A 26,159-nucleotide genomic window follows, 5' to 3' on the forward strand; every position below is an offset into this window, starting at 1 on the left:
AGATGTGCAACCAGGTCTGTCTTCTACCTGAATTCACACTCTGTACTGAGTGTGCTTGTGTCCCTGACTATGTCTGTCCCTTACTGGATCCCTGCAGACTGACTGCAAGGGGAGATGTTTACACTAGAACCATGGAATAGATCTGTTAAAATGTCATCCACTGGTATTGTAATATGCTGCAGATTTTTTTTTGTTACCTGGAAAATCTGCAGCAGATTTTTCTTATGTGAATATACTATTAGTCTGTAGCAGCTGTACTTTACCACTGTTCAGTCACCAACAAGATGGCGCAGTGCTGTCGAATTTCTCCCCCTCCTCTTGCATAGACACAGGAGGAAGGAAGGTGTGAGGTAATCAGCAGGGAGAGGGGTGGGTCAAATTTACAGCAGCCAAGTGAATTTTTTTTTTTTTAAAGATTTCCAAAAATATTGAAAAAACATCTAAACAAAGGTAACAAAAAATAGAAACTTTGATGGCACTCACCTATAAAAACATAAACTTTATTGCTTCATATTAAAAGATGCTGGCTCACAGCTGGACAGGAACAAAAACCGCAGCAGCTGCAGTTTTTGTTCCTGTCCAGCTGTGAGCCAGCATCTTTTAATATGAAGCAATAAGGTTGATGTTTTTATAGGAGAGTGCCATCAAAGTTTCTATTTATTGAAAGCTTTTTTCTGTATTTGATGTGCACCCCTATTGTTTTTCCCAGCTCTCCCCCACTCACCTGGTAACTTTTACCAACAATTTGACCGTAATCTGTACCTCTATGGTGGTGCCACCCCGCTATTCCTCATTATATGCATATAAACAAATGTATTTAACCTTTAAGAAAAAAAATTATAATTTGGTGACACATTCCCTTTAATAGCTAGATAACCCCTTTAAAGGAGGCACACACAGCTAAATTTTGCAGCAAGTTAGCCATTTCTACTATGTACATTATATTGTTCTTAGTTTACTTACTTGTGTCTTTATTAGGAGTCTATTGCCTCCGTTCCAATCCTGCCCTGGACCACATGACCGGTAAACTCCCTAAAGACTCCCTAAAGCTTACAGGGTATTATATGTGCAATGAAAGTCACTTTCTTTGTTCATTCTAATTAAATAAATTGAAGCTTCATTAGACTGAACAGAGAGAGTGCAGACGTAACAAGCTGTTTCAGTGACAGTGAAGGTCAGTCATGTGGTGTAAAGTAGATTAAGTACACAACAAAGTGTACAGTCGAGGGGGCTAAATAAACACACATTATATATATATATATATATATATATATATATATATATACATACACACACATTACATACACACACACACACACACACACACACCATATATACACACGAGTATAAGCCGACCCGAATATAAGCAGAGGCCACTAATTTCACCCCAAAAACCCAGGAAAAATTATTGACTCGACTATAAGCCTAGGGTGGGAAATACATCATCCAGACCCCCGTCATCCCTTCATCAGTGGTCTTCAACCTGCGGACCTCCAGAGGTTTCAAAACTACAACTCCCAGCATGCCTGGACATCCATCGGCTGTCCAGGCATGCTGGGAGTTGTAGTTTTGAAACCTCTGGAGGTCCGCAGGTTGAAGACCACTGCGGCGTACGTCATCATCCAGACCCCCTTAATTTTCTACTCACCTCCCCTCGGTGGGAAGGAAGGGTGAGCTGGTCCGGGCCATCTATGCTGCAGGGACTGTCCGGTGGGGAGGGTTAGTCGTTCCGGGCTGTCTATTTTCACCGGGGGGAGCCTCCCTCTTCTCCGCACCTGCCCCGGACAAGTGACGTTGCCTTGACGACGACGCGCAGGCTGCGAATAAACGTCCCTGTGCGTCGTCGTCAAGGCAACGTCACTAGTCCGGGGCAGGCCCGGAGCGCGGAGAAGAGGGGGGCCCCCCGGTGAAAATGGACAGCCCGGAACAACTAACCCTCCCCACCGGACAGTCCCTGCAGCATAGATGGCCCGGACCAGCTCACCCTTCCTTCCCACCGAGGGGAGGGGAGTAGAAAACTAAGGGGGTCTGGATGATGACGAAGGCCGCAGTGGTCTTCAACCTGCAGACCTCCAGAGGTTTCAAAACTACAACTCCTAGCATGCCCGGACAGCCGATGGATGTCCGGGCATGCTGGGAGTTGTAGTTTTGCAACATCTGGAGGTCCGTAGGTTGAAGACCACTGAGAAGGGATTGACAGGCAGAGAGTTCACTCGAGTATAAGCCGAGGGGGCATTTTCAGCACGAAAAAACATGCTGAAAAACGTGGCTTATACTCGAGTATATACGGTATATATACATACACACACATACCATATTTTACTGCATACTGCCATTACAAACGGAGTGTGCAAATGGCCCAGGTTCACTTCCATGGCCATTTATTAAAACATACATAGATCACTCACAATTTAAAGGGGTAGGGAGATGCAGTGATATGGTCAATTGTATCACAAAAATTAGAAAACTACCTTTTTATACTTGTCAAAAGCCATAAACTGAATAGCGCCATAAGGAAAGATCCTGATCATCATGGCTCCATTTCCTTTGTACAAACCCAGGAAGCCTTCATTATTTTTGACAGCAAATATGGTGGACACAACTCCTACAAACAAGTAATATATATGAGTGAATTGAAACATTTCTCTGTAGTTAACCAGCATTTCATTCTGTTACTTCCCCATGCTCTCTTAGTACAAATAAGAAGGTTTGTCAATTTGATTGAAGTTGTTCTTACCCAAGTGTCTGTAGTGGACATTTTGTGCTTGCAATAAAATCTTAATCCTGTCCAGAGGTGCAATAGTTGTTTTCGCACAGCAACTTGCTACACCTATGTAAAAATGGGCACGTTAGATTACCATTTTTATGCAAAGCTGATAGACCAACCTTTATGTACTATACTGCTACAGAATGTATCATCTATAGATATGTGACCATGGCAAGTATTCACTGGCCAGAGTGGTGACCAAACTAGGACATTGCTGCAGGGGTCACATATTCATAGATAAGACTGCGTCCCTGTGTGGAACAATATTGTTCAAATGTGACATTAATTTACATATTCTTATAAAAAGTAACAAAACATTTATTACGTTTTTTGAAAAAATGTACTCTTTTAAAAGGATCTGTAAAAAAAAAAAAATATGATAATAATAATAATAATTTATATAAATATTTATTTATTTTACTCGGATGCAGGGATTACACAAGCCAAACTATCAGACTAAGGGCTCATTCACACAGCAATAATGTCCATGTTCCCCACAAAGTGCTTCCATGATCAATGCTAATACAATATATGATGGAGTTTCATATCAAAAGCAAAAATAAAATGTGTGTGTGAACTACTGTATAGACTAAAAGGCACATAGAAGCTTGTCTGGAACAGGAATAACATTTGACAACAAAGGCTATGTTCACACTGAGTTTTTGTTTTAATTTACATATATTTGTGTGTGTGGGGGGGGGGGGGGGGGAAACATTTATATTAATGGATGGTAGAATGGAATGCTGCTGTATGCCATCTATCTCCTATTGACTTACATTAAAAACCACAGACCATAATGTAGCTGTTTTTTTATGATGAACACAAAAGCAAGTTTGATCGTGATTTTGCATACAGCAGAATTAAACAAATTGTAATGGAAACAAAAACATTGTATGTGAACAGATCCATCGAGGTTGTTTACAAGGCAGAATTTTCGCAATTCTGCTGAAATTCTGTAAGGCTTGCTAAAACACAGAATTCCACTGAAGTTTAAGCCCAATTGATTTTATTGAAATTCCTCTGTAGATTTCTGCAAAATATAAGACTAGTCTTATATTTTGATGAAATGCAGAATTTCTGCTTTCTAATTGGAACAGCGGAATCCCATTAAAAATCAAATTGCAGGAAATTACAGCAGAATTTCCGTCAGAATTCCACACAGAAATTCCACCGTGTAAACACCCTTCTGGAGACAACTGGAGCACAGCTTTATCTCTCATTCCATGCAGGTACTTTATGCTACAATCATTTCAAATTTCTTTCAAGGATTCATATATTTCTATCTGGTCCAAAAAGTGATTTTTAGGCTCATAAGTTATTGTTAAGATAGAAAGAAAAAAAGTTTTTTACCTCCTGCCACAAAAGACCTAAGGAAATAGAACTCTTTGTATCCTGGGTTCTGAAGTCTGCCTTTAGAAGGAGTAATAGCTGCTTCGGAAGTCATCTTGATCAATAGAGCATGATTCCTTTATTGAAAATATATAGAAGAAAGGAGGGGAAAAACACTAATATAGTAATATTTTAAAGGAAATATATTTGTAAAAAATAATCAGATGAAAAACTATAACTTATTTTATCACACCAACTATATATAACAAAATCATGAAGATGCACCTCGTAAACACCAACATATAAAACTAAGTATCTTGACATGTTCCATGTACCCTCTATATTGCAGAACCGTATTTCCACAGCCATAAAAGGATATCACCATGTTAGGCTGGGTTCACATCATTGCTGAGCTCTGTTCAGGCTCCATCGCAGAGTCCATTCTAGTGACAAACAATGGACCTGGACAGATGCACAACAAACACCAACTGGACCTGCCGGGTTAACATCAGGTGTCCATTGTTTTGCAGGAGTTAAAGGGGTACTCTGGCCCTAAGACATCTTATCCCCCACAATCTTGCATTCACGATCCCTCCCATAGACTTGCATAGCGGGGGCGGAGTCGTGACGTCACGATACTCCCGCCCCGTTGTCGGCACCCGGCAGTTTGTGAGCTGGCAGCGCGGCCTGCAGCTCAAAGAGGTGGGTGCCAAATGCAAGATTGTGGGGGTCCTCAGTGGCGGGACCACCGCGGTAAGACATCTTATCCCCTATACTTTGGATAGGGGATAAGATGTCTTGGGGCCGGAGTACCCCTTTAAGAGGAGAAAATAGTTACTGCTTGCAGTATTTTTTTTCTCTGTTTAAAGAGGTATTCCGGTCATGATGGCCGTCACACCCCCTCCCATAGACATGACATCATATCTAGGAGGCAGCACCTGGCACAGAACGCAGAATGCCAGGGGCTGCACTGAGATTGCGAGGGTTCCAGTGCCGGGACCCCTGTGATCATACATCTTATCCCCTATCCTTTGGATAGGGGATAAGATATATAAGGCCGGAATACCCCTTTAAGTCCTGTAATTTGGACAGACTCAGCGAATGGAGCTCAATACTGATGTGAAACGAGCTTTACAAGGAGACCAAGAGAATATCTCAGGAAGTTAAAAGACACAGCAAGGAAGCAACTGCAAGGCTGGCAGATACTAATATATCCATTAAAGTGTACCTGTCATCAACAAAAACTTTTAGTATAATGTAGATAATACTATTATATGTAGATTTGTAATATACATTGGTTAAAGAAATGTGTATATTTTTGGCCCTGCAGCTATTGCATGTGTGTCTCTGTGAGGACTCCTTAATACAGGAAGTGTGGGTGGACGCGCACCGAGGACAAGCGGGGCTCCGCGCACCGAGGACAAGCAGTCGAAACATCTGACGTGGAAATCCTGATTTCGGATGTTCTGCCAGCATTCTTTGCCTTCGGAACGTCTGCCGGAAATTTCGGCAAAAATCTGCCAAGTGAATTTAGACTAAGGCTATGGTCACTCGACGGAATTTCTGACTGGAACCCAGTGGAAAAAATGGGCTCAGTTTGCAGAACGTCCACCTGGAAATTTTCCAGATGGACATTCCACCAAATGAACATGGCCTTATTTGCAGTTCTGCCAGAGCTTGTCTTGCAGAGACAGGACAAAGCTGAGCTGATCCTCAGGAAAGCCCTGTGTGTATACTGAGCGAGGGATACGCAGCATATTTCCCGCTGCTTCTGCAGATTTTGCGCAGGGTGAAATACGCTGCATATATGCCAAGAGCGAACGTGCTCTAATACTAGATTTTGAGACCCCTAGCAGCCAGAGTATTGTACTGCCACTACTCTCCCAAAAGTTATATAAATTACTGTCTCTTAACTAGCTTTTCTCATCAGAAAAAGTATATAGGTCAAATGTCTCACTAGTTATGACCCACTTTATGGTTTGGGTTAACAAACATAAAATGAACGTGTTTAAACACATGCTGTACATTAAAGGGTATGTTCAAAACCAGAGGTGACAAAGAAAGAAGCAGGGTAAGAATAGTGGAAAACCTCTATACTCAGGCAAGGTCATAAGATGGTTTGCCAGACTACGCACAGTCACGCAGCCGCGCCGTCGACTCTATGGCGCACAGTCGCGCCGGCCACTCTACGGCGCACAGTCGCGCCGGCCACTCTACGGCGCACAGTCGCGCCGGCCACTCTACGGCGCACAGTCGCGCCGGCCACTCTACGGCGCACAGTCGCGCCGGCCACTCTACGGCGCACAGTCGCGCCGGCCACTCTACGGCGCACAGTCGCGCCGGCCACTCTACGGCGCACAGTCGCGCCGGCCACTCTACGGCGCACAGTCGCGCCGGCCACTCTACGGCGCACAGTCGCGCCGGCCACTCTACGGCGCACAGTCGCGCCGGCCACTCTACGGCGCACAGTCGCGCCGGCCACTCTACGCACAGTCAGGTCACATGCTAGACAAACGCCATTGCTCTGGCGCTAACGGTAGGGAGATGATCGTACCATATGTCAGGTGCAATACTATAAGGAATATGGCAAACAACCTAGACACACACTGTGACCTCTGTGCCCACCCTGTGCCCTGACCATAGGTAAATACTGCCTTTCTTCAGCAGACAGACACTAGCAAACCTTGTCACACGGTGCCCATATACAGTACACACGACTTACCTGCAAGTTAAAGCTCAGGAAATGACATCACACATCGGGCACAGCAAGGGCTCTATATTGGGCAACTGCCATGCTGTAATTCATTGCCCTCTGTGTCAGCCCCGTGCAGTGTGTGACTGACTGCTACCCAGACCAATGGTACAGTGACAGTTTACTCACACAGTCTGCGCATTCGCATTTCACCGCTAGAGTTCAGGAATAACGTCTTAGTCTGGCTGACATTTTGTTGGAGCCTAACTATAACTGTGTCTAATTACAAAGGGCACAGCCAAAATGGCGTTGGAGCGCGGACACACTGTAAGACTCTCTAGTTCCCCACTAATTCCGGGCAATAAGAGAGAGGGGCGTGGAAGAGCACGTGACGGGTTGTAAATACGGAAGTAGCGCGCCTCTGCTGCTAGGTGAGAGTGGTGACCAGGTGTGAATGGTGACGTGTAGGAGTGTGCACGGATAAACCGTATATGCGGAGAGACCATAAGAGTGTATGATAACGAGCGCTAACCACGATCTAGCAAAACCTGTTTAAAGGTATTGTGGAGCAGTTGGTCATCGCAACCAATCAGATAGCTTCTTTTATTTTAAGAGGCCTTTTTTTTTTTATGAAAGAAGCAATCTGATCGGTTGCTATGGGCAACTGCTCCACTTTTTCACTGATCTGTCTCTAGAATCTCAGTGAAGAGCTCTTGTTAACATTGTAGTGTGAATGGATCATACTGAACAACACATGGATTTAGAGTATACCATTTTTTTATACAGTGCAGGATAAGCTATTATTAGAGAATAATCTAGGGGTTCTTGTATATGCCTTCTGCTTACCTCTTGTATCTGATGTGACAGGAGATTGTAAATCCATTGCTGAAATGACTTGATTATGCTGCCTACATTTCCCATGAGAAAGATTTGGTGTGGTGTTTGATCACTGCAGCTGTTAATCTAAAAACTGCTAGTGCTTGAGGTCACCCGGATTAATTAATTAGACTCACAAGTCAGTGACTGTCAGTTCACACTATGCGCAGTTTTGATGCAAGGGATTTGACCTATAACGTGGTGTTTTATGAAGATTTGAAGGCTTTAGGTTGTGTTCATATGTTGAATTATGACTGCTTTTTTTTTACATTTATCTTCATTTAAGCTGGTTTCCACTGTGATTTTTCCGAATCATCCTAAAAGCGACACATTTTTACAGTGACTTGCACAGTTGTGGTAAAATGGCACCTCTTCTGTGTTTTTTTTTTTTTTTTTGGGGGGGGGGGGGGGGGAAGAATCATGACAAAAACAGAAAAGCAAGAAATGCAATGTGTGAACACAGCCTTGGGGGAGGTGTATATCTACTATATATCCTGATACCATAAAGATAGCAGCAGCGCTATACAGATATAGTGGATCTAAATGTCTGTCACAATAAATCTGGTGTAGATAAGGGGGTGGTCTTTTGGAGAGACTTTCTTTGACATTACAGTGGGGGAGATTTATCAAAACCTGTCCAGAGGAAAAGTTGCCCAGTTGCCCATAGTAACCAATCAGATCGCTTCTTTCATTTTTAACAAGACCTCTGCAAAATGAAAGAAGGGCTCTGATTGGTTGCTATGAGCAACTGGTCAACTTTTCCTTTGTACAGGTTTTGATAAATCTCCCCGATTGAGCCCAGTGGATTTTGATTCCAATACAGAAATATGGCAGATAACTCTCCATGCCTTCATGTTAAAGGGAATCTGTCAGTTGTATAATTATTAGGATAAAAAAAAAAAAAAAAAAAAACCTGTACCTTTCCAGGAGCTGATGTTGGTTGCCAGACTTATCAAATGGCCTATTTATTTCTCAACCAAGTGTTAAGGAGGCATGCCGAGCTGCTTAAAGGGGTATTCCGCCCCTAGACATCTTATACCCTATCCCCCCCCCCCCCCCCCGCCGCAATCTTTGGGTCAGAATGGTGGCGTTCTGAAGACAGAAGCTTGGAGCTCTCATGTTTGTGATGTCATGCGTGGCTGTGGTCGTCTGTCAGCAGAGTTCGCTCTGTGTGCCGAAGGACTGGATAGGTGATAAGATGTTTAGGGTGGAGTACTCCTTTTAAAGGGGTACTCCGGTGCTTAGACATCATATCCCCTAGGATAGGGGATAAGATGCCTGATCGCAGGGGTCCTGTCGCTTGGGACCACCTTGATCTTGCACGCCGCCTCCCGTTAAAATCAGTCCCCGGAGCGTGTTCGTTCCGGGTCTGATTACTGTCGATCACTGGGTCGGAGCATTGTGACGTCACGGCTCTGCCTCTTGTGACGTAACGCTCCGCCCCCTTAATGCAAGCCTATGGGAGGGTGCGTGACAGCTGTCACGCCCCCTCCCATAGACTTGCATTGAGGGGCGTGACGTCACGATCTCACGTCACCGTGGTCGGGAGCCGAAGCCTCCAGCATTTCCAGAAGCCGCAACGGGTGGGTCCTGCAGCCGAGATCCTGGGAGTCCCCAGCGGCGGGAGCCCCGCGATCTGACATCTTATCCCCTATCATTTGGATAGGTGATAAGCTGTTTAGGGGTGGAGTACCCCTTTAAAGGACAACTGCAGCGGAATTACACTTATCCCCTAGCCACAGGATAGGGCATAAGTGTTTTTATTGCGGGGGGTCCGACCGCTGGGACCCCCCTCGATCTCCCTAACGGGGCACCGGCATTAGTGCCCAGGGTGACGTAGCGTTGTCCTAGAGGTCGACGGTGACGCCCCGTCTCTTCCCCGTCCCCATACAGTTCTATGGGGGATGCAGGGAGGCACGAATGCTGCCTCCCCGCCTCTCCCATAGAGATGTATGGAGGAGGTGTGCCGCCCGCAACGTCATGCTGCGGCTGGCACGCCCCCTGCACGCGAGAGCCGCAGCCCCATACAGGAGATCACCGGGGGCCCCAGCGTTCGGACCCCCCCCCCCCCCCCCCCGCGATCAAACACTTATCCCCTATCTTGAGGATAGGGGATAAGTGTTTGTACCGCTGCAGATGTCCTTTAAGTGCCAAAACCCTCAACTTCTCCTCAACCGTAGGCCAAGTTCACACGTCTGAGTTTCTGTGGACAGATACAGTTTACTTTTTTACCGAACAGCTATCCAATGGTATCTGCAGCTGTTAGCAGCAAATACAGCTGACAGATTGCTTTTAATTTTGAGACTGGCCCCAGTTTTTCACCCATATGGACTCTATCTGACTGGGCTTTATACTAATTTTGGCGGTCGTGTGGCGGGTCTATGAAGCGAGCTCAGGAGCTGATCTCGCTTTATAGCGGTTCGGTCCCGGCTGCTATCAGCAGCCAGGACCTGTGGCTAATGCTGAACACCAGAGATCAGACCAAAGCCCGGCATTAACCCTTTAGATGCTGCAATCAAAGTTGATAGCGGCATCTAAAACTAAAGTAAAAGTGTCCCGGCAGCTCAGCGGAGCTGATGGGGAAATCATGATGTCCCGATCAGCTGAGAGGACAGGAGGAGGGTCCTTACCTGCCTCCTCACCATCTGATCTCTACCTCGATGCTCCAGCCAGGTTTTGCAGGCTGGAGCAATCGAGCACAGATAACGCTATGCTATGGCATAGCATTGAACAGTCGTCAAGAAAAATCTGTGGTCATGCTGCTTTATTGGGTTCAAAATGCAGTTTGTGGGGGTTTGGGGTTTACTAAAATGTTGGCACACACAATTGTGTCACAAAAGCCAACACTCAACTGTTAAGATGACATTGCAGTCTATAGGTACCATATTTCATATCTGAACAAAACTGTGTAAGGCTGGGTCCACACTACGTTTTGTCCCATACGGGAGCGCATACGGCAGGGGGGAGCTAAAAGCTCGCGCTCCCGTATGTGACCGTATGCGCTCCCGTATGTCATTCACTTCAATGAGCCGACCGGAGTGAAACGTACGGTCCGGTCGGCTCATTTTTGCGCCGTATGCGCTTTTACAACCGGACCTAAAACCGTGGTTGACCACAGTTTTAGGTCCGGTTGTAAAAGCGCATACGGCGCAAAAATGAGCCGACCGAACCGAACGTTTCACTCCGGTCGGCTCATTGAAGTGAATGGCATACGGGAGCGCATACGGTCACATACGGGAGCGCGAGGTTTTAGCTCCCCCCTGCCGTATGCGCTCCCGTATGGGACAAAACGTAGTGTGGACCCAGCCTAATATGGGTATGTACATGGGTCCTAAAGGTCAAAATTATTTAAAAATCATAGTTAAGAGGCCATACTCTCTAGTTAGTGGTATGAGGACAGGTTCTAAACCTAATCCTACCATGATATAGACCAACCACAACGCTATGTGGGAGAGGTCGCAGCAAATTACTGATGAACAACTACTTACACTTCCCTCTATTCAAGAGGGGGGGGGGGTAGCTTATTAGTATTATAACTGCACATAGAAGAGGCATACAATAGGGTGCCAGTCACATGATAGTGTGTAAGTCAGTGTTTTGCAACCAGGGTTCCTCCAAATGTTGCAAAACTACAACTCCCACCATGCACGAACAGCCGTAGGCTGTTCGTGCATGCTGGGAGTTGTAGTTTTGCAACAGCTGGAGGCACCCTGTTTGGGAAACACTGGTGTAAGTTGTTACTCTGAGCAAACAATCATAGCCCGTATTTCAACTTTCCACCCTGCAATTTAGGAAATAAAAACTAAACTCTATTTTGTGTGGACATTATGAAAAGATTTTCTAAAACATCATCCATAGGCTTTCCATTCATCTGTGTATTCCCTAAAGGTGCTGCCTGTACAGCCTGTCCGATCACATGACCACATAAACAACATAGGTGGAGATTTATCAAAACCTGTGAAGTGCAAGAGTGGTGCAGTTGCCCATAGCAACCAATCAGATCACTTCTTTAATTATTTTAAAAAGGTATCTGAAAATGAAAGAAGCAATCTGATTGGTTGCTATGGGAAACTGCACCACTCTTCCTCTACACAGATTTTGAGAAAACTCCCCCATAGTTTATTTAAAAAAAAAAATTGTTTTAAAAGAAAGAATCTCATTTTCTAAAAGTGGCCCATTTGCAAGGGAGGATTAAAACAGACCAAAACTTGAATGAGTTTTTATACTGTATTATAGATATACATTTTTTCAGCGCTTTGTTTTCTCCTGTAACCAGTATTTTCATATTTTTTTTTTTCAAGATTATTACAGAGCATTTTTTGGTATGGCAGAACCGGCGGGAGAGGAGAAGTTATCTTCAGAACAGCAGCCGTCAGCTTCTCCTGCATCTCAGCCTCCAACGTCACAAGGTGAAGCATAAAGTCATTTGTTTGTAATAGGTACCTTAAAGGGATACTCCGCTGGAAAACAATATATATATTTTTTTTAAATGAACTGATGCCAGAAAGTTAAACAGATTTGTAAATTACTTCTATTAAAAAATCTTTACCCTTCCAGTACTTAAACAGATTAAACAGAAAGTTAAACAGATTTGTAAATTACGTCTATTAAAAATGTTTTATCCTTCCAGTACTTTTTAGCAGCTGTATGCTACAGAGGAAATTATTTTCTTTTAGAATTTCTTTTTTGTCTTGTCCACAGTGCTCTCTGCTGACACCTCTATCTGAGTCAGGAACTGTCCAGAGCAGCATAGGTTTGCTATGGGGATTTCCTCCTGTTCTAGAGAGAGTTCCTGATACGGCATCAGGTGTCAGCAGAGAGCACTGTGGACAAGACAAAAAATAAATTCTAAAAGAAAATAATATCCTCTGTAGCATAATACTGCTAAAAAGTACTGAAAGGATAAAGATTTTTTTTAATAGAAGTCATTTACAAATCTGTTTAACTTTCTGGCACCAGTTGATAAAAAAAAAAAAAAAAATTCCACCGGAGTACCCATTTAAGATGTAAACTATTATGGACTTGGTGTAGGTAACCTGTTGGTGAATCTGTACTTATATATGTTAAAACTATGCATAAAGCATATTCATTATACAGTCCTAGTATCGGAATCAATAAAACAGTCACAAGACAACATTTGGTGAGCCCACAATGTATACATGTGATATATACCTACGATGGGATCCACCTCAATAGAATAGTGCAAAGGTCCACAATATTTCCACCAGCTGTCCTGGGAGCTATGTTAAATAAAGCCTGCTTAACACTGCTTGTTTGCATCCAAAGGGTTAAAACTAGGCATGCAACAAAAGGGAAATTTTAGTCCGAAACTGAAATTTTTTTTGTTAATATAGTTTTTTTTTTTGTACCAATTGCAATGACATCACTCATTTTACCACCAAATCTACAGTCAAAAAAATATTTCTGGGGAGAAGTATGCTTAACCCCTTAAGGTTTTTTCGTTTTTTCCTCCTTACCTTTTAAAAATCATAACCCTTTAAATTTTCCACCTAAAAATCCATATTATGGATTATTTTTTGCATCACCAATTCTACTTTGCAGTGACATCAGTCATTTTACCCAAAAATTCACGACGAAACGGAAAAAAAAATCATTGTGCGACAAAATCGAAGAAAAAACGCCATTTTGTAACTTTTGGGGGCTCCCGTTTCTACGCAGTGCATATTTCGGTGAAAATGACACCTTATCATTTTTCTGTAGGTCCATACGGATAAAATGATACCCTAATTATATAGGTTTGATTTTGTCGTACTTCTGGAAAAAATCATAACTACATGCAGGAAAATTTATACGTTTAAAAATGTCCTTTTCTGACCCCTATAACTTTTTTATTTTTCCACGTACAGGGCGGTATGAGGGCTCATTTTTTGCGCCGTGATCTGAAGTTTTTATCGGTACAATTTATGTTTTGATCGGATTTTTTGATCACTTTTTATTCATTTTTTAATGGTATAAAAAGTGACCAAAATACGCTTTTTTGGACTTTGGAATTTTTTGGCGTGTACGCCATTGACCGTGCGGTTTAATTAACAATATATTTTTATAGTTCGGACATTTACGCACGCGGCGATACCACATATGTTTATTTTTATTTACACTGTTTTATTTTTTTTTATGGGAAAAGGGGGGTGATTCAAACTTTTATTAGGGAAGGGGTTAAATGACCTTTATTAACACTTTTTTGTAACTTTTTTTTTTGCAGTGTTATAGGTCCCATAGGGACCTATAACACTTCACACACTGATCTCCTATGCTGATCACTGGCGTGTATTAACACGCCTGTGATTAGTGTTATCGGCGCTTGACTGCTCCTGCCTGGATCTCAGGCACGGAGCAGTCATTCGTCGATCGGACACCGAGGAGGCAGGTAAGGGCCCTCCCGGTGTCCTGCAAGCGGTTCGGGACGCCGCGGCGGTCCCGAACAGCCCGACTGACTAGCCGGGATACTTTCACTTTCGCTTTAGAAGCGGCGGTCTAAAGGGTTAATACCGCGATCGGCGATGTGTGGTATTAGCCGCGGGTCCTGGCCGTTGATGAGCGCCGGGACCAACGCGATGTGATATTGCGGGAGCCGGCGCAGGAAGTAAATATACGTCCTGCATCGTTAAAGGGTTAAAGTGCCTCTTCTGACCCCTATAACTTATTTTTCCATTTCCATTATTTTCAGGTTGTCCACTCACGACAGCACCACATGAGATTGCCCCCTATCTGCATAGTCAAAGGCGAATGACCAGGGAGTCAGGAGTTTGTCTGGCGCAGAGAGGAACCATCAGACAGCCAAGTAAAATCAATGGATTTATTAGATGCAACGCGTTTCGCTGCACATGCGCAGCTTCATCAGGCACCTGATGAAGCTGTGCATGCGCAGCGAAACGCGTTGCATCTAATAAATCCATTGATTTTACTTGGCTGTCTGATGGTTCCTCTCTGCGCCAGACAAACTCCTGACTCCCTGGTCATTCGCCTTTGATTTTACACCTATCCAGGAGGGCTGCAGTGGACCTACCTTCATATCTCCTCTGCTCCTAACCTTGTTGTGTGTGGGCGCACAACCAACTTCGGTAAGCGGCTTGGGAATCACCTTCCCCTACCCCCACCTGCAAGATCTACTGATCCCGCACATGAGGCGCCTTCCTTCCTTTCCCTATCTGCATAGGACAGGAAGCACAAGAGAGGTTAAAAAGGCCCCTCACTCCATACCCCCTCAGTGTTTCCTGTTCCTATGGAGCAGGGATGCAGAGAGGTCTATACCTATTTTCCTGCGTGCTGTGTATGGTGGAGCTCAGGTGGGGTGAGTCGGTCGCCATCGTCCTTCCTCTTTCTTTCCTGTACCAGGTCATGCCTGTTCCTTGGGCGCCTCTCTGATCCTGTTTTTTGTCCCCTGCGGTGCTCCTGGAGTTTATGCAGGGGATCTAGTTCATCTATCCCGCCTCGGGTTCCCTGGTTCCCCTGGCTGCTTTCGAGTTCTGCTGGCGGGGACGTTGCGTGTGTACAGGTGATGTCATGTGCGTTTGTGATGCAGCACAAGCGTATGTTCCCTGGGACATATAAGGAAGCCCAGGTCTATCTAACATTCTCTGGATCACCATGGATAGTTTGGTCTCTGCTCGCTCTGCATCTCTGGAGCGGTGCCTGTTCCTTGGGCGCCTCTCCGATCCTGTTTTCGGTCCCCTGCAGTGTTCCGGGAGGTTATGCAGGGGACCCAGTTCATCTATCCGGCCTCGGGTGCCCTGGTTCCCCTGGCTGCTTTCAGGTTCTGCCGGCGGGGACGTTGTGCACATGCAGGTGACATCCCCGCGTATGTTCCCTGTGATTGGCCGGAGACTGGAAGTCCAGCCTCCAAGACGGCGCTGCCCGCCGGAAGACGCTGGAATTCAGATTTCGGGAGGCCAATTTCAAACCCTGGGACATATAAGGAAGTGCTCAACCCCAAATGCAGTTGTGCATATATACTGGGGGAGCAGATCCTGCCCTTGTAGTCCGTTGCTAGGGGCGATCCCCAGCATAAAAATGCATACAATGGAGGATGCCTGCAGCGGACTACAAGTGCCACAATAGAATCCTACACCAGATAAACGGTGTGGATGTGAAACAATTAGAATAATACAATACAGAAATGTAGGTGCACTACTGTGGTAGATGTATACAATGACATTGGCTAATCCCTCAACACTGATGTTAAAATTGAGACATTCGCCAGTGTATCCTTATATTAAGGACACACCAGAGCCCGCACACCAACGCCAAGGTTTCTCAGATGGCACGGGACCTAATGCTAACCTACCTGTGCGTAATAAGCAAAAACCAGGGGCCAGTGGGCAATTACAGCAGCACTAGGCCGACATGTAGCCTGCTCCCAGTTCCCTCCAGCTTGACTAAGCACACATATAATGGGAGGAGGGAGAGAGGCTACAAGCCCCACCCAAGTTGGCCGACATAGGTGCATGGCCACACAGGTGCAACCCTAATGCTGCCTGGAAAATGTTCAAGGCGCATTAACATATGGAGTTTACACACCTCCACGTATAAATTTACAAACAACAACAAAAAACGTGGTCTCAAATGGCTGGAGGTGCTCAACCCCAAATGCAGTTGTGCATATATACTGGGGGAGCAGATCCTGCCCTTTTTTGTTGTTGTTTGTAAATTTATACGTGGAGGTGTGTAAACTCCATATGTTAATGCGCCTTGAACATTTTCCAGGCAGCATTAGGGTTGCACCTGTGAGGCCATGCACCTATATCAGCCAACTTGGGTGGGGCTTGTAGCCTCTCTCCCCCCTTCCATTATATGTGTGCTTAGTCACGCTGGAGGGAACTGGGAGCAGGCTGCATGTCGACCTAGTGCTGCTGTAATTGCCCACTGGCCCCTGGTTTTTGCTTATTACGCACAGGTAGGTTAGCGTTAGGTCCCGTGCCACCTGAGAAACCTTGGCGTTGGTGTGCGGGCTCTGGTGTGTCCTTAATATAAGGATACACTGGCGAATGTCTCAATTTTAACATCAGTGTTGAGGGATTAGCCAATGTCATTGTATACATCTACCACAGTAGTGCACCTAAATTTCTGTATTGACATATAAGGAAGCCCAGATCTATGCAACATTCTCTGGATCACCATGGATAGTTTGGTCTCTGCCCGCTCTGCATCTATGGAGCCCACAGGACCCAGCAACCCAGTGAGTAGCTGACCCATTGGGGGGTACACTTACTTCTTTTTTTTTTGGGGGGGGGGGGTATTGTTTTTATAATTCTCTGTTCTTATGGGTTTCCTTCTCTCCTTTTAGGGAGACAAGGAGGCCCCTAAGAAAACTGAGGAAAAGGAACCCAAAGTTAAGCCTAAAAAGTGTGGGGTTATAATAAGAATATAATAAGCCCTTATGTAAAGCCTGTATGGATAAGATAATTCAACAGGGATCCCCGTCTTTTTTGGAGGAACTTTGCTCTATTATTAAATGTTGCTATTATTGTTGCTATTGCTATTGTTGCTAATGTTGCTATTATTATTATCTATGTTGCTGCGGCTCTGCCTAAAGCTCAGATTATTGATCCATCTTCACCGCATGATCCATCCCATATGTCGGATCTTCCTTCCTTTTCGGATCCTCCTCCTTTAAAAAGAAGAAAAATCACTGTACTAGTAAATTCTGACTCAGATTCTGAGGTTTATATTGTTTCTTTGGGTTCCAGTTCTCAAGAGGAAGGTGAAGTCATTGAACCTAGTACACAGAGGAACGATAAGAGATATTATTTCTCCTGTGAGGACACAGAGATTCTGGTTAATGCTGTCAGAAATGCTATGAACATTCCTGAAACTGCCACTTCTATCCAAGATCTCATGTTTGTAGGATTGAAACCTAAAAAAACAACAGGTTTTCACTGTTCATAACAATATTAAGGATCTTATTTTTGAGGAATGGAAGGAAACTGAGAAAAGGCTGTTACCTTCCAAGGAATTCCGTTTCAGATTTCCATTTAATGAGGAGGATACGAAGTTATGGAAGAAAATTCCAAAAATGTATGTACAAGTATGTAAAGTGGTTAAGAAGACTTCTTTACCATTTGAGCATAGCTCTCAACTAAAACATCCTTTAGATCAGTGGTTCTTAATCTTTTTGGAGGTACTGAACCCTGCCAGTTTTATATGCGCATTCACCGAACCCTTCTTAATTGGAAAAATAAAATATGATTTTTTCAAATTCAAAACATAGAAGGTATATATTTAAGTATATATTTATACATAGGTGCACAAAATGAACAAAACCATTAAGACACATTAGGCGCAGGCAGTGTTCCCCCACACATTAGGCGCAGTTTGTGTTCCCCCACACATTAGGCGCAGGCAGTGTTCCCCCACACATTCAGCGCAGGCAGTGTTCCCCCACACATTAGGCGCAGGCAGTGTTCCCCCACACATTAGGCACAGGCAGTGTTCCCCCACACATTAGGTGCAGGCAGTGTTCCCCCACACATTAGGTGCAGGCAGTGTTCCCCCACACATTAGGTGCAGGCAGTGTTCCCCCACACATTAGGCTCAGGCAGTGTTCCCCCCACACATTAGGTAGGCAGTGTTCCCACCACATTAGGCTCAGGCAGTGTTCCCCCCACACATTAGGCAGGCAGTGTTCCCCCCACACATTAGGAAGGCAGTGCCCCCCCCACATTAGGCAGGCAGTGTCCCCCCCCCCACACACATTAGGCAGGCAGTGTTCCCCCCACATTAGGCAGGCAGTGTTCCCCCCACATTAGGCAGGCAGTGTTCCCCCCACATTAGGCAGGCAGTGTTCCCCCCACATAAGGCAGGCAGTGTTCCCCCCACATTAGGCAGGCAGTGTTCCCCCCACATTAGGCAGGCAGTGTTCCCCCCACATTAGGCAGGCAGTGTTCCCCCCACATTAGGCAGGCAGAATTCCCCCACATTAGGCAGGCGGTGTTCCCCCACACATTAGACAGGCAGTGTTCCCCCACACATTAGGCAGGCAGTGTTCCCCCCCACACATTAGGCAGGCAGTGTTCCCCCCCACACATTAGGCAGGCAGTGTTCCCCCCCACACATTAGGCAGGCAGTGTTCCCCCCCCCCACATTAGGCAGGCAGTGTTCCCCCCACACATTAGGCAGGCAGTGTTCCCCCCCCCCCACATTAGGCAGGCAGTGCCCCCCCCCCCCACACATTAGACAGGCAGTGTTTCCCCCCCCCCCCCACATTAGGCAGGCAGTGTCCCCCCCCCCCACATTAGGCAGGCAGTGTCCGTCCGTCCCCCACATTAGGCAGGCAGTGTTTCCCCCCCCCCCCCACATTAGGCAGGCAGTGTTCCCCCCCCCCCCCCACATTAGGCTCAGGCAGTGTTCCCCCCACATTAGGCATAAATACAGGACTTCAAAAGACCAGGATATTCGGCACTGACCATGGAGAAATGAACAAAGCCCAGGTAAAGGAATGGAGGTTTAATAGCAACGCGTTTCACCGCATGCGTGGCTTCATCAGGCTATGATGAAGCTGCGCATGCGGTGAAACGCGTTGCTATTAAACCTCCATTCCTTTACCTGGTCTTTGTTCATTTCTCCGTGGTCAGCGCCGAATATCCTGGTCTTTTGAAGTCCTGTATTTATTCCACATCTCTCAGGAAGGCTGCAGACTACAGGATTGTGATCCTCAAATCACATGCGATCAGCATTGTTGTATATGCCACTACACAACTTAGCAGGGTGAGCACAAAAATTTTTCCTTCCCTTTTCCCCGCCCTCGTGCTGGCTTTACTCCACAGGGAGTGCCTTTCTTCTTTTCTCTTCCCACATTAGGCAGGCAGAGTTCCCCCACATTAGGCAGGCAGAGTTCCCCCACATTAGGCAGGCAGTGTTCCCCCACAGACATACAGCCTCCAGCCATATACAGCGTAAGGCTGGAGGCTGTATGCCTGTGTACTGCCCACTTCAATGCTCCGACCACCCCTCCGGCTATAGCAGTAGGTCACAGGATTGGTGGTCGGAGCACTGAAGATGACGTGCCGCTGGTCACTTACCAAGCTGGCCAGCGCGCGTCTTCCTCCTTCTCTATACTCCGGTCCTCGGCGCCTTCGTCTCTATGGGCGCATGCACGGGACGTCAGTGACTGACTCAGCGAACCCCTGGGGTTCGATCGAACCCAGGTTAAGAACCACTGCTTTAGATCGTAAGATGGATGGATTGTTAAGGAAATTGTGGGACTCTTGTTCTGCTCAGATTAACCCCAATATTGCGGCTACTACTGTAGCAAGATCCTTTTTCATCTGGCTTGAACAACTAGAAAATCATCTATCTAATAAAACTTCTAGAGAGGATATATTGTCATATGTACCTAAGTTGCAACTTGCTACAGCTTTCTTAGTCAACGCCTCGAGTCGGTCAGAATGTCTTCCAGTTCATCTGTCCAGACTCACTCGATTTTGTTGCCAGTGTGCAAACATTTCAGAAAATCAGTTTATTCTGAACTCTCTGGAGTTCGGATTCACAATCGAGTTTGCCTTCCTTCCTCCTCAAAGATATCACATTACAGATCTAGGATAAAAAAAATGCAGACATGAGGCTCAGCTCAGGTATAAAAGATCTGTTATCCCTTTGGGCTATTATTCCGGTTTCTCAGCAAGAACATTATTCCAACCTATTCTTAGTTCCAAAGCCCAATGGTCCCTTCAGGACCATAATAAATTGAAAAGGTCTAAACAAATGTATTACATAAAAAAAAGTTCAAAATGGAAACGTTGAAGTCTGCCATTCCACTAATCCAGAAAGATGCCTGGATGGCAACTATCGGCTTAAAAGACACTTACTTTCATATTCCTATCTACGTGCCTCACCAGAAGTACCTTCGGTTTGCAGTCCAATTAAACAAAAAAGTCTTTCATTACCAATTGGCACCAATTGGCACCAAGGATATTCACAAATGGGATGGTGGAGGTAGTAGCCTCCCTGAGACTAGAGGGGATCACCATCATTCCCTACCTAGACGATCTACTGATTACTGCCAATTCTTATCACCTTCTCTCTCTGCATGTCCAGCGGACAGTGTCTTGCCTACAAGAATTAAGCTGGATAATACATTTCCAGAAGTCAGATCTCTCTCCCTCCAGAACCAAGAGATTCTTAAGCATGATCCTGAATTCAGAGGTACAAAAAAAAAACTTTCTTCCAGTGGAAAAAGTATCCTCTATTCAGCAGAAGATAAAAAAAGGTGATGCAAAACAAATCCGTTACCTTGAGGGAAGCTATGTCCCTCCTGGGGTCCATGACTTTCTGCATACCAGCTGTACCCTGGTGTCAGTCATTCCAGAACTCTTCAGTCACAAATACTGAAAACCTTGTACCTAGAGAGAAGATGAAGGTTCCTCTTATTGTAAAGAAATCCCTAAAGTGGTGGTTGAAGAAGGAAAATCTTCTTGTAGGGGTACCATGGATCTCTATTTCTTCTATCTCCATAACAACAGATGCCAGTCTGTGGGGCTGGGGAGCTGTGGTGGAAGATCTCCAACTTCAGGGTTCCTGGTCCCAAGAAACCTGAACCTGTTGCTCGAATTATCGAGAATTAAAAGCAATATTCAAAGCTTTAAAAGCTTCAAAAAATCTAGTGGGGGCCTCCATGTAAATGTCTATTTGGACAACACTACAGCAGTGGCCTTTATCAATCATCAGGGCTGATAATTTGGGCAGAACAAAATATGTTATCCCTTTTTGCAGTACATCTGAAAGGAATAGACAATCCTTCAGCCGATTTTTTTAAGTCGCCATGTTTTAGATCCAGGGGAATGGTCCCTGAATGCTCAAGTCTTTCTCTCTCTAACTCAAATTTGGGGTCTTCCAGAAATAGACCTTTTTGCTTCTCAGAAGAATCGCAGAGTTCACTGTTTCTTCTCTCTCAATCCCAGAGAGAACCCGGAAGCGGTTGATGCTCTTCAACAAGTATGGTCCTTCAATCTCGCATATGCTTTTCCACCAATTCCTCTACTCATGAGAGCTCTTCAGAAGGTGAGACTAGGAAGAGGAAAATTCATCTTCATAGCCCCGATGTGGCCGAAAAGAAGCTGGTTCAATCTTCTAAAAGAACTTGCCATAGTGGAGCCCATTCTTCTTCCTCAGAGGGACGATCTATTGTGCCAGGGTCCTCTTTTCCACAAAGATCTAAAGAATCTCCAGCTGGCAGCCTGGCTATACAGAGGCTTGTGCTAGAACAAAAGGTTCTCTCTAAAACGGTGGTCGACACTCTTCTAAAAAGTAAAAAGGACTCTACACGCTCCATTTATCTTAAACAATGGAAACATTTTTTTATCCTGGTGTGGCTCCACTCCTCTGGATCTTCTTAACACAGATATTCTTGGAATATTAGATTTCCTGGAGGATGGGTTTGATCTAGGTTTATCTCTGAGTACACTAAAGGTTCAGGTGGCAGCCCTTGGCTGTTTTTTTATGTCAGCATTGCTGAACACATGTGTCAAAAGGTTTTTTTCAGAAGTATCCAGAATAAGATCGGAAATATCTAATCTTACTTCCCCTAGGAATTTGAACCTTGTATTATCATCTCTAACTAAAACTTCCTTTTGAGCCTTTGTCGGAATCGGTTATCAGATTCCTTACCTGGAAAACAATTTTTCTAGCTGCAATAACATCTGTCAGAAGAGTAAGTGAAATCCAAGCCTTGTCTATTGATTACCCTTACCTTACTGTACTCGACAATAAGATTGTTCTAAAGCATAATCCTGCCTTTCTTCCAAAAGTTGAGTCCAACTTTCATAGGTCTCAAGAAATAATTCTTCCCTCTTGCTGTGCCAGTCCCAAAAACAAAAAGGAGGAAGAGTTCCATAAACTGGATGTCAGGAGAGTGGTCTTACACTATCTGGAGACTACTAAAACCTGGAGGTAGGATTGTAACCTGTTTGTTCAATATGAAGGACTTAATAGGGGGAAGAAGGCATCAAAAAACTCTATTTCTAGTTGGCTCAAATCGGCAATCAGTCATTCTTATACTGCTGCGGGTCATAATGTTCCAGTAGGCATCAAAGCTCATTCCACTAGGGCTGTTTCAGTCTCCTGGGCCGAGGGAGCTTCGGCCTCTCTAGAATAGATATGCAGAGTGGCTACATGGTCTTCTCCGCACACTTTCTTCAAGCATATTAAGCTGGATGTGGCCTCTTTTCAGGACCTTGGGTTTGGCCGAAAGGTGCTGCAGGCCTCAGTACGTCCCTAAATCTACACTTATCTGGTATGTCTCATGTGGTGCTGTCGTGAGTGGACGACCTGAAAAGACGGAATTATATCTTACCGATAATTCAGTTTCCATAAGTCCATCACGACAGTACCTATTTATTCCCACCCTTTTTCTTTAAATGTATCCATACATGTATATTTAATAACTTCTCTCTTAGTAATTTATAAACACTGAGGGGGTATGGAGGGAGGGGCCTTTTTAACCTGTATTGTGCTTCCTGTTCTTATGCAGATAGAGGGCAATCTCATGTGGTTCTGTCGTGATGGACTCAAGAAAACTGAATTATCGGTAAGATATAATTACGACTTTTTTATCGGTAACATTTTTGTTTTGATGGGACTTTTTGATCACTTTTTTATTATTTTCTACTACATGAAGTGACCAAAAATGAGCATTTCTGGACGTTGGTATTTTTAAAAATGTTTACGTCATTTACCGTGCGGTTTCATTAAAGGAAAACTTCGGGATGTAACAACTTATCCCCTATCCTGCTCTCTGCATGAAAGGAGCCTTTCGACTTCAGCACAAAGCTGCGGCCAACACACCCCCTCCATTTAGCTCTATGGCAGAGCCAGAGATTATATAACCTATCAATATTAATGCGCAACTGTCATGAAATCTGGGTGCAATAACCTGCACACAGCCTTTGTACTGTGTGCAGAAGGTGGGTATAGCAATGTTTTTACCTAATATTTGCAAGCTTTCATGACCCCAAAAAATGCTTTTGATCAAAGCCACCAACGGTCGGATAGGCTTGGCGCGAGGTACGCGATGCCCCGCCGCCACGCCCACCCCCTATGTGTCAACGCTGGGACCGCTGTGTGATTGACACACAGGTAGAGTAATGGCCAGCTATAGAAGACACAATAATAGTGTAACACAGGTAGTGCTGGACAGTATACTGGATCATACCAAATACCCCCCCCCCCCATTAATTATCAACTCAGCGCTGCACTGTCCCCATCGGGGAACTAATCACATGTCATCCGCTAGTGCTGACCTCCTCATACTGTACGCTGTGTCCCTATGCCCGGGCTGCAAAAGATAAACAAAATAAGCTTTAACTCACCTTCCCCGTCGGTCCGGACCTGCTTCCTGGGGACTTGAACGTTGGAGAGCCATCAGCCTATCACCGGCCGCAGCGATGTTCCGCCTCGGCCAGTGATAGGTTGAGCGCACTGTCATGTAAGAAGCCGGCTTCTTACATGACAGTGGGCTCAGCCCATCACCGGCCGAGGCGGAACATCACTGCAGCCGGTGATTTGACTCCTCCTTTTCTGAGCATTGTAGTTCGCCCACAGAGCATTTTACGTGCTAACATGGGATATTTCCATACTCAGAAGAGATGGGGTTCCAAATTTTGGGGGGCATTTTCTCCCATTAACCTTTGTAAAAATGGTAAATTTTGGTGGAAAACCTGCACTTTAGTGGAAAAATAAATGTGACATGCCCCCCAAAAACCATTTCAGCAAAATTCACTTTCCAAAATCCCATTGTCGCTCCTTCCCTTCTGAGCCCTCTACTTCGCTCGCCAAACACTTCCCATACACATATGAGGTATTTCCTTACTCAAGAGAAATTAGGTTACAAATTTTGGGGGGCTTTTTCTCCTATTACCCCTTTTAAATATTCAAAAACTGGGTCTACAAGAATATGCGAGTGTAAAAAATTTAGATTTTGAATCTTCTCCTTCACTTTGCTGCTATTCCTGTAAAACACCTAAAGGAACCTAAGAAACTTTCTGAATGTCATTTTGAATACTTTGAGGGGTGCAGTTTTTATAATGGGGTAATTTATGGGGTATTTCTAACATGAAAACCCTTCAAATCCACTTTAAACTAAACTGGTCCCTGAAAAATTCAGATTTTGAAAATTTTGTGAAAAATGTGAAAATTGCTGCTGAACTTTGAAGCCTTCTGATGTCTTCCAAAAGTAAAAACCTGTACTATTGGCAGATTAGGCACGCAGTTTATAACACAGTAGATAAGGAGGTCTATTTTACACAGAGACATAAGATAATAGAGGTAATGACACAAATAGAACACCTTAAGAGAAATGGGATATCTACTTTATACAGTGGTCCCTCAATATACGATGGTAATTCGTTCCAAACGACCCATCGTTTGTCGAATCCATCGTATGTTGAGTGATCCGTGCAATGTAAAGTATAGGAAGCTGTACTCACCTGTCCCCGCCACTCTGGACCAGGTCCTCACCGCTCCCGATGCTGTCCAAGGGGCTCCCGATGCTGTCGCACTGCTCCGGAGTCTTCTTCGCGATCCTCCGGCTTCTTCCGCATCTTCTGCAGGGTCCGGGCCTCGCTTTCTGGTGACGTTATTACGCAGCGCGGGCGTGGCGTGCGTAGTGATGTAATAAGATGCAGAAGACACCGGAGGATCGCGAAGTGGACCCGGAGCAGCGGAAATAGGTAGGCAAACCTGCCCGGGATGCTTAAACTGCTATCCAACAGCAGCTTAAGCATTTTGCGCTGTCGGATAGCAGTTAATGCGATGGCCCCGACATATAAAATCATCGTATGTCGATGCTGACATCGACATGCGATGGCCTCTGGGAGGCCATCGTATGTCGATTTTATCATATGTCGGGGCCATCGCAGGTCGGGGGGTTACTGTATAAACGTCTGAATAACACAATGGAAATAGAGGGAGTTGATAGGATAAAGAAAAAGTGGATTGACACGGTGGGGCATATACCAGAGGAAAGTTGGGAAACTATAACTCAGAATATTGGTAAGGTATCTTGCAGTGTGGAACATAAAATTGTACAATTTAAGCTGGTCCACATGGCTCACTACTCCGCACTCCACTTATATAGGATGGGGGTGAGGGATTCAGCACAATGTGTGAAGTGTGGGGTGGAAGAGGCGGATTATATACATAGCCTCTGGCTATGTAGTAAAATAAATGGATTTTGGGAATCTGTAATTTGTGAGATCGAGAATAAAATACCGGTGGAGGTGCCTCGTACAATAGAATTTAATGTACTTGGTGTTATAGAAAATATGGGTAAATATGAGTATGTATTACATAGAGCTCTTTTCTTTGCAAGATTGGTGATCTTAATGGGGTATTCCAGGCAAAAACTTTTTTATATAAATCAACTGGCTTCAGAAAGTTAAACAGATTTGTAAATGACTTCTATTAAAAAATCTTAATCCTTTGAGTACTTATGAGCTTCTGAAGTTAAAGTTGTTCTTTTCTGTCTAAGAGCTCTCTGATGAC

At 44.8% G+C, this 26,159-nt stretch overlaps 2 protein-coding genes across 5 annotated transcripts in view; one reads left to right on the forward strand and one right to left on the reverse strand.

The window, feature by feature from the left end:
- The window catches only part of SLC25A16 (solute carrier family 25 member 16), a 31,960-nt gene extending 24,852 nt beyond the window's left edge, over positions 1 to 7,108 (reverse strand). Inside the window, exons 1-4 of one of the 2 annotated variants that reach the window (XM_056530288.1) lie at positions 6,978 to 7,108; positions 4,118 to 4,233; positions 2,738 to 2,830; positions 2,472 to 2,605 (exon numbers count right to left, since the gene is read on the reverse strand). In XM_056530288.1, the coding sequence (XP_056386263.1) occupies positions 2,472 to 2,605; positions 2,738 to 2,830; positions 4,118 to 4,211 (321 nt within the window). In that variant the 5' untranslated portion in view covers positions 4,212 to 4,233; positions 6,978 to 7,108. Of the gene's footprint in view, positions 1 to 2,471; positions 2,606 to 2,737; positions 2,831 to 4,117; positions 4,234 to 6,818; positions 6,958 to 6,977 lie in introns of those variants that run through there. The other variant, XM_056530286.1, reaches the window with a different exon arrangement.
- The window catches only part of BLOC1S2 (biogenesis of lysosomal organelles complex 1 subunit 2), a 37,751-nt gene continuing 18,578 nt past the window's right edge, over positions 6,987 to 26,159 (forward strand). The window contains exons 1-2 of one of the 3 annotated variants that reach the window (XM_056530291.1): positions 6,987 to 7,115; positions 11,966 to 12,073. In XM_056530291.1, the coding sequence (XP_056386266.1) occupies positions 11,989 to 12,073 (85 nt within the window). In that variant the 5' untranslated portion in view covers positions 6,987 to 7,115; positions 11,966 to 11,988. The other 2 variants (XM_056530289.1, XM_056530290.1) reach the window with 2 other exon arrangements.

The sequence above is a fragment of the Hyla sarda genome, chromosome 7 (genome assembly GCF_029499605.1).
Source record: "Hyla sarda isolate aHylSar1 chromosome 7, aHylSar1.hap1, whole genome shotgun sequence".
NCBI classification, from domain to species: domain Eukaryota; kingdom Metazoa; phylum Chordata; class Amphibia; order Anura; family Hylidae; genus Hyla; species Hyla sarda.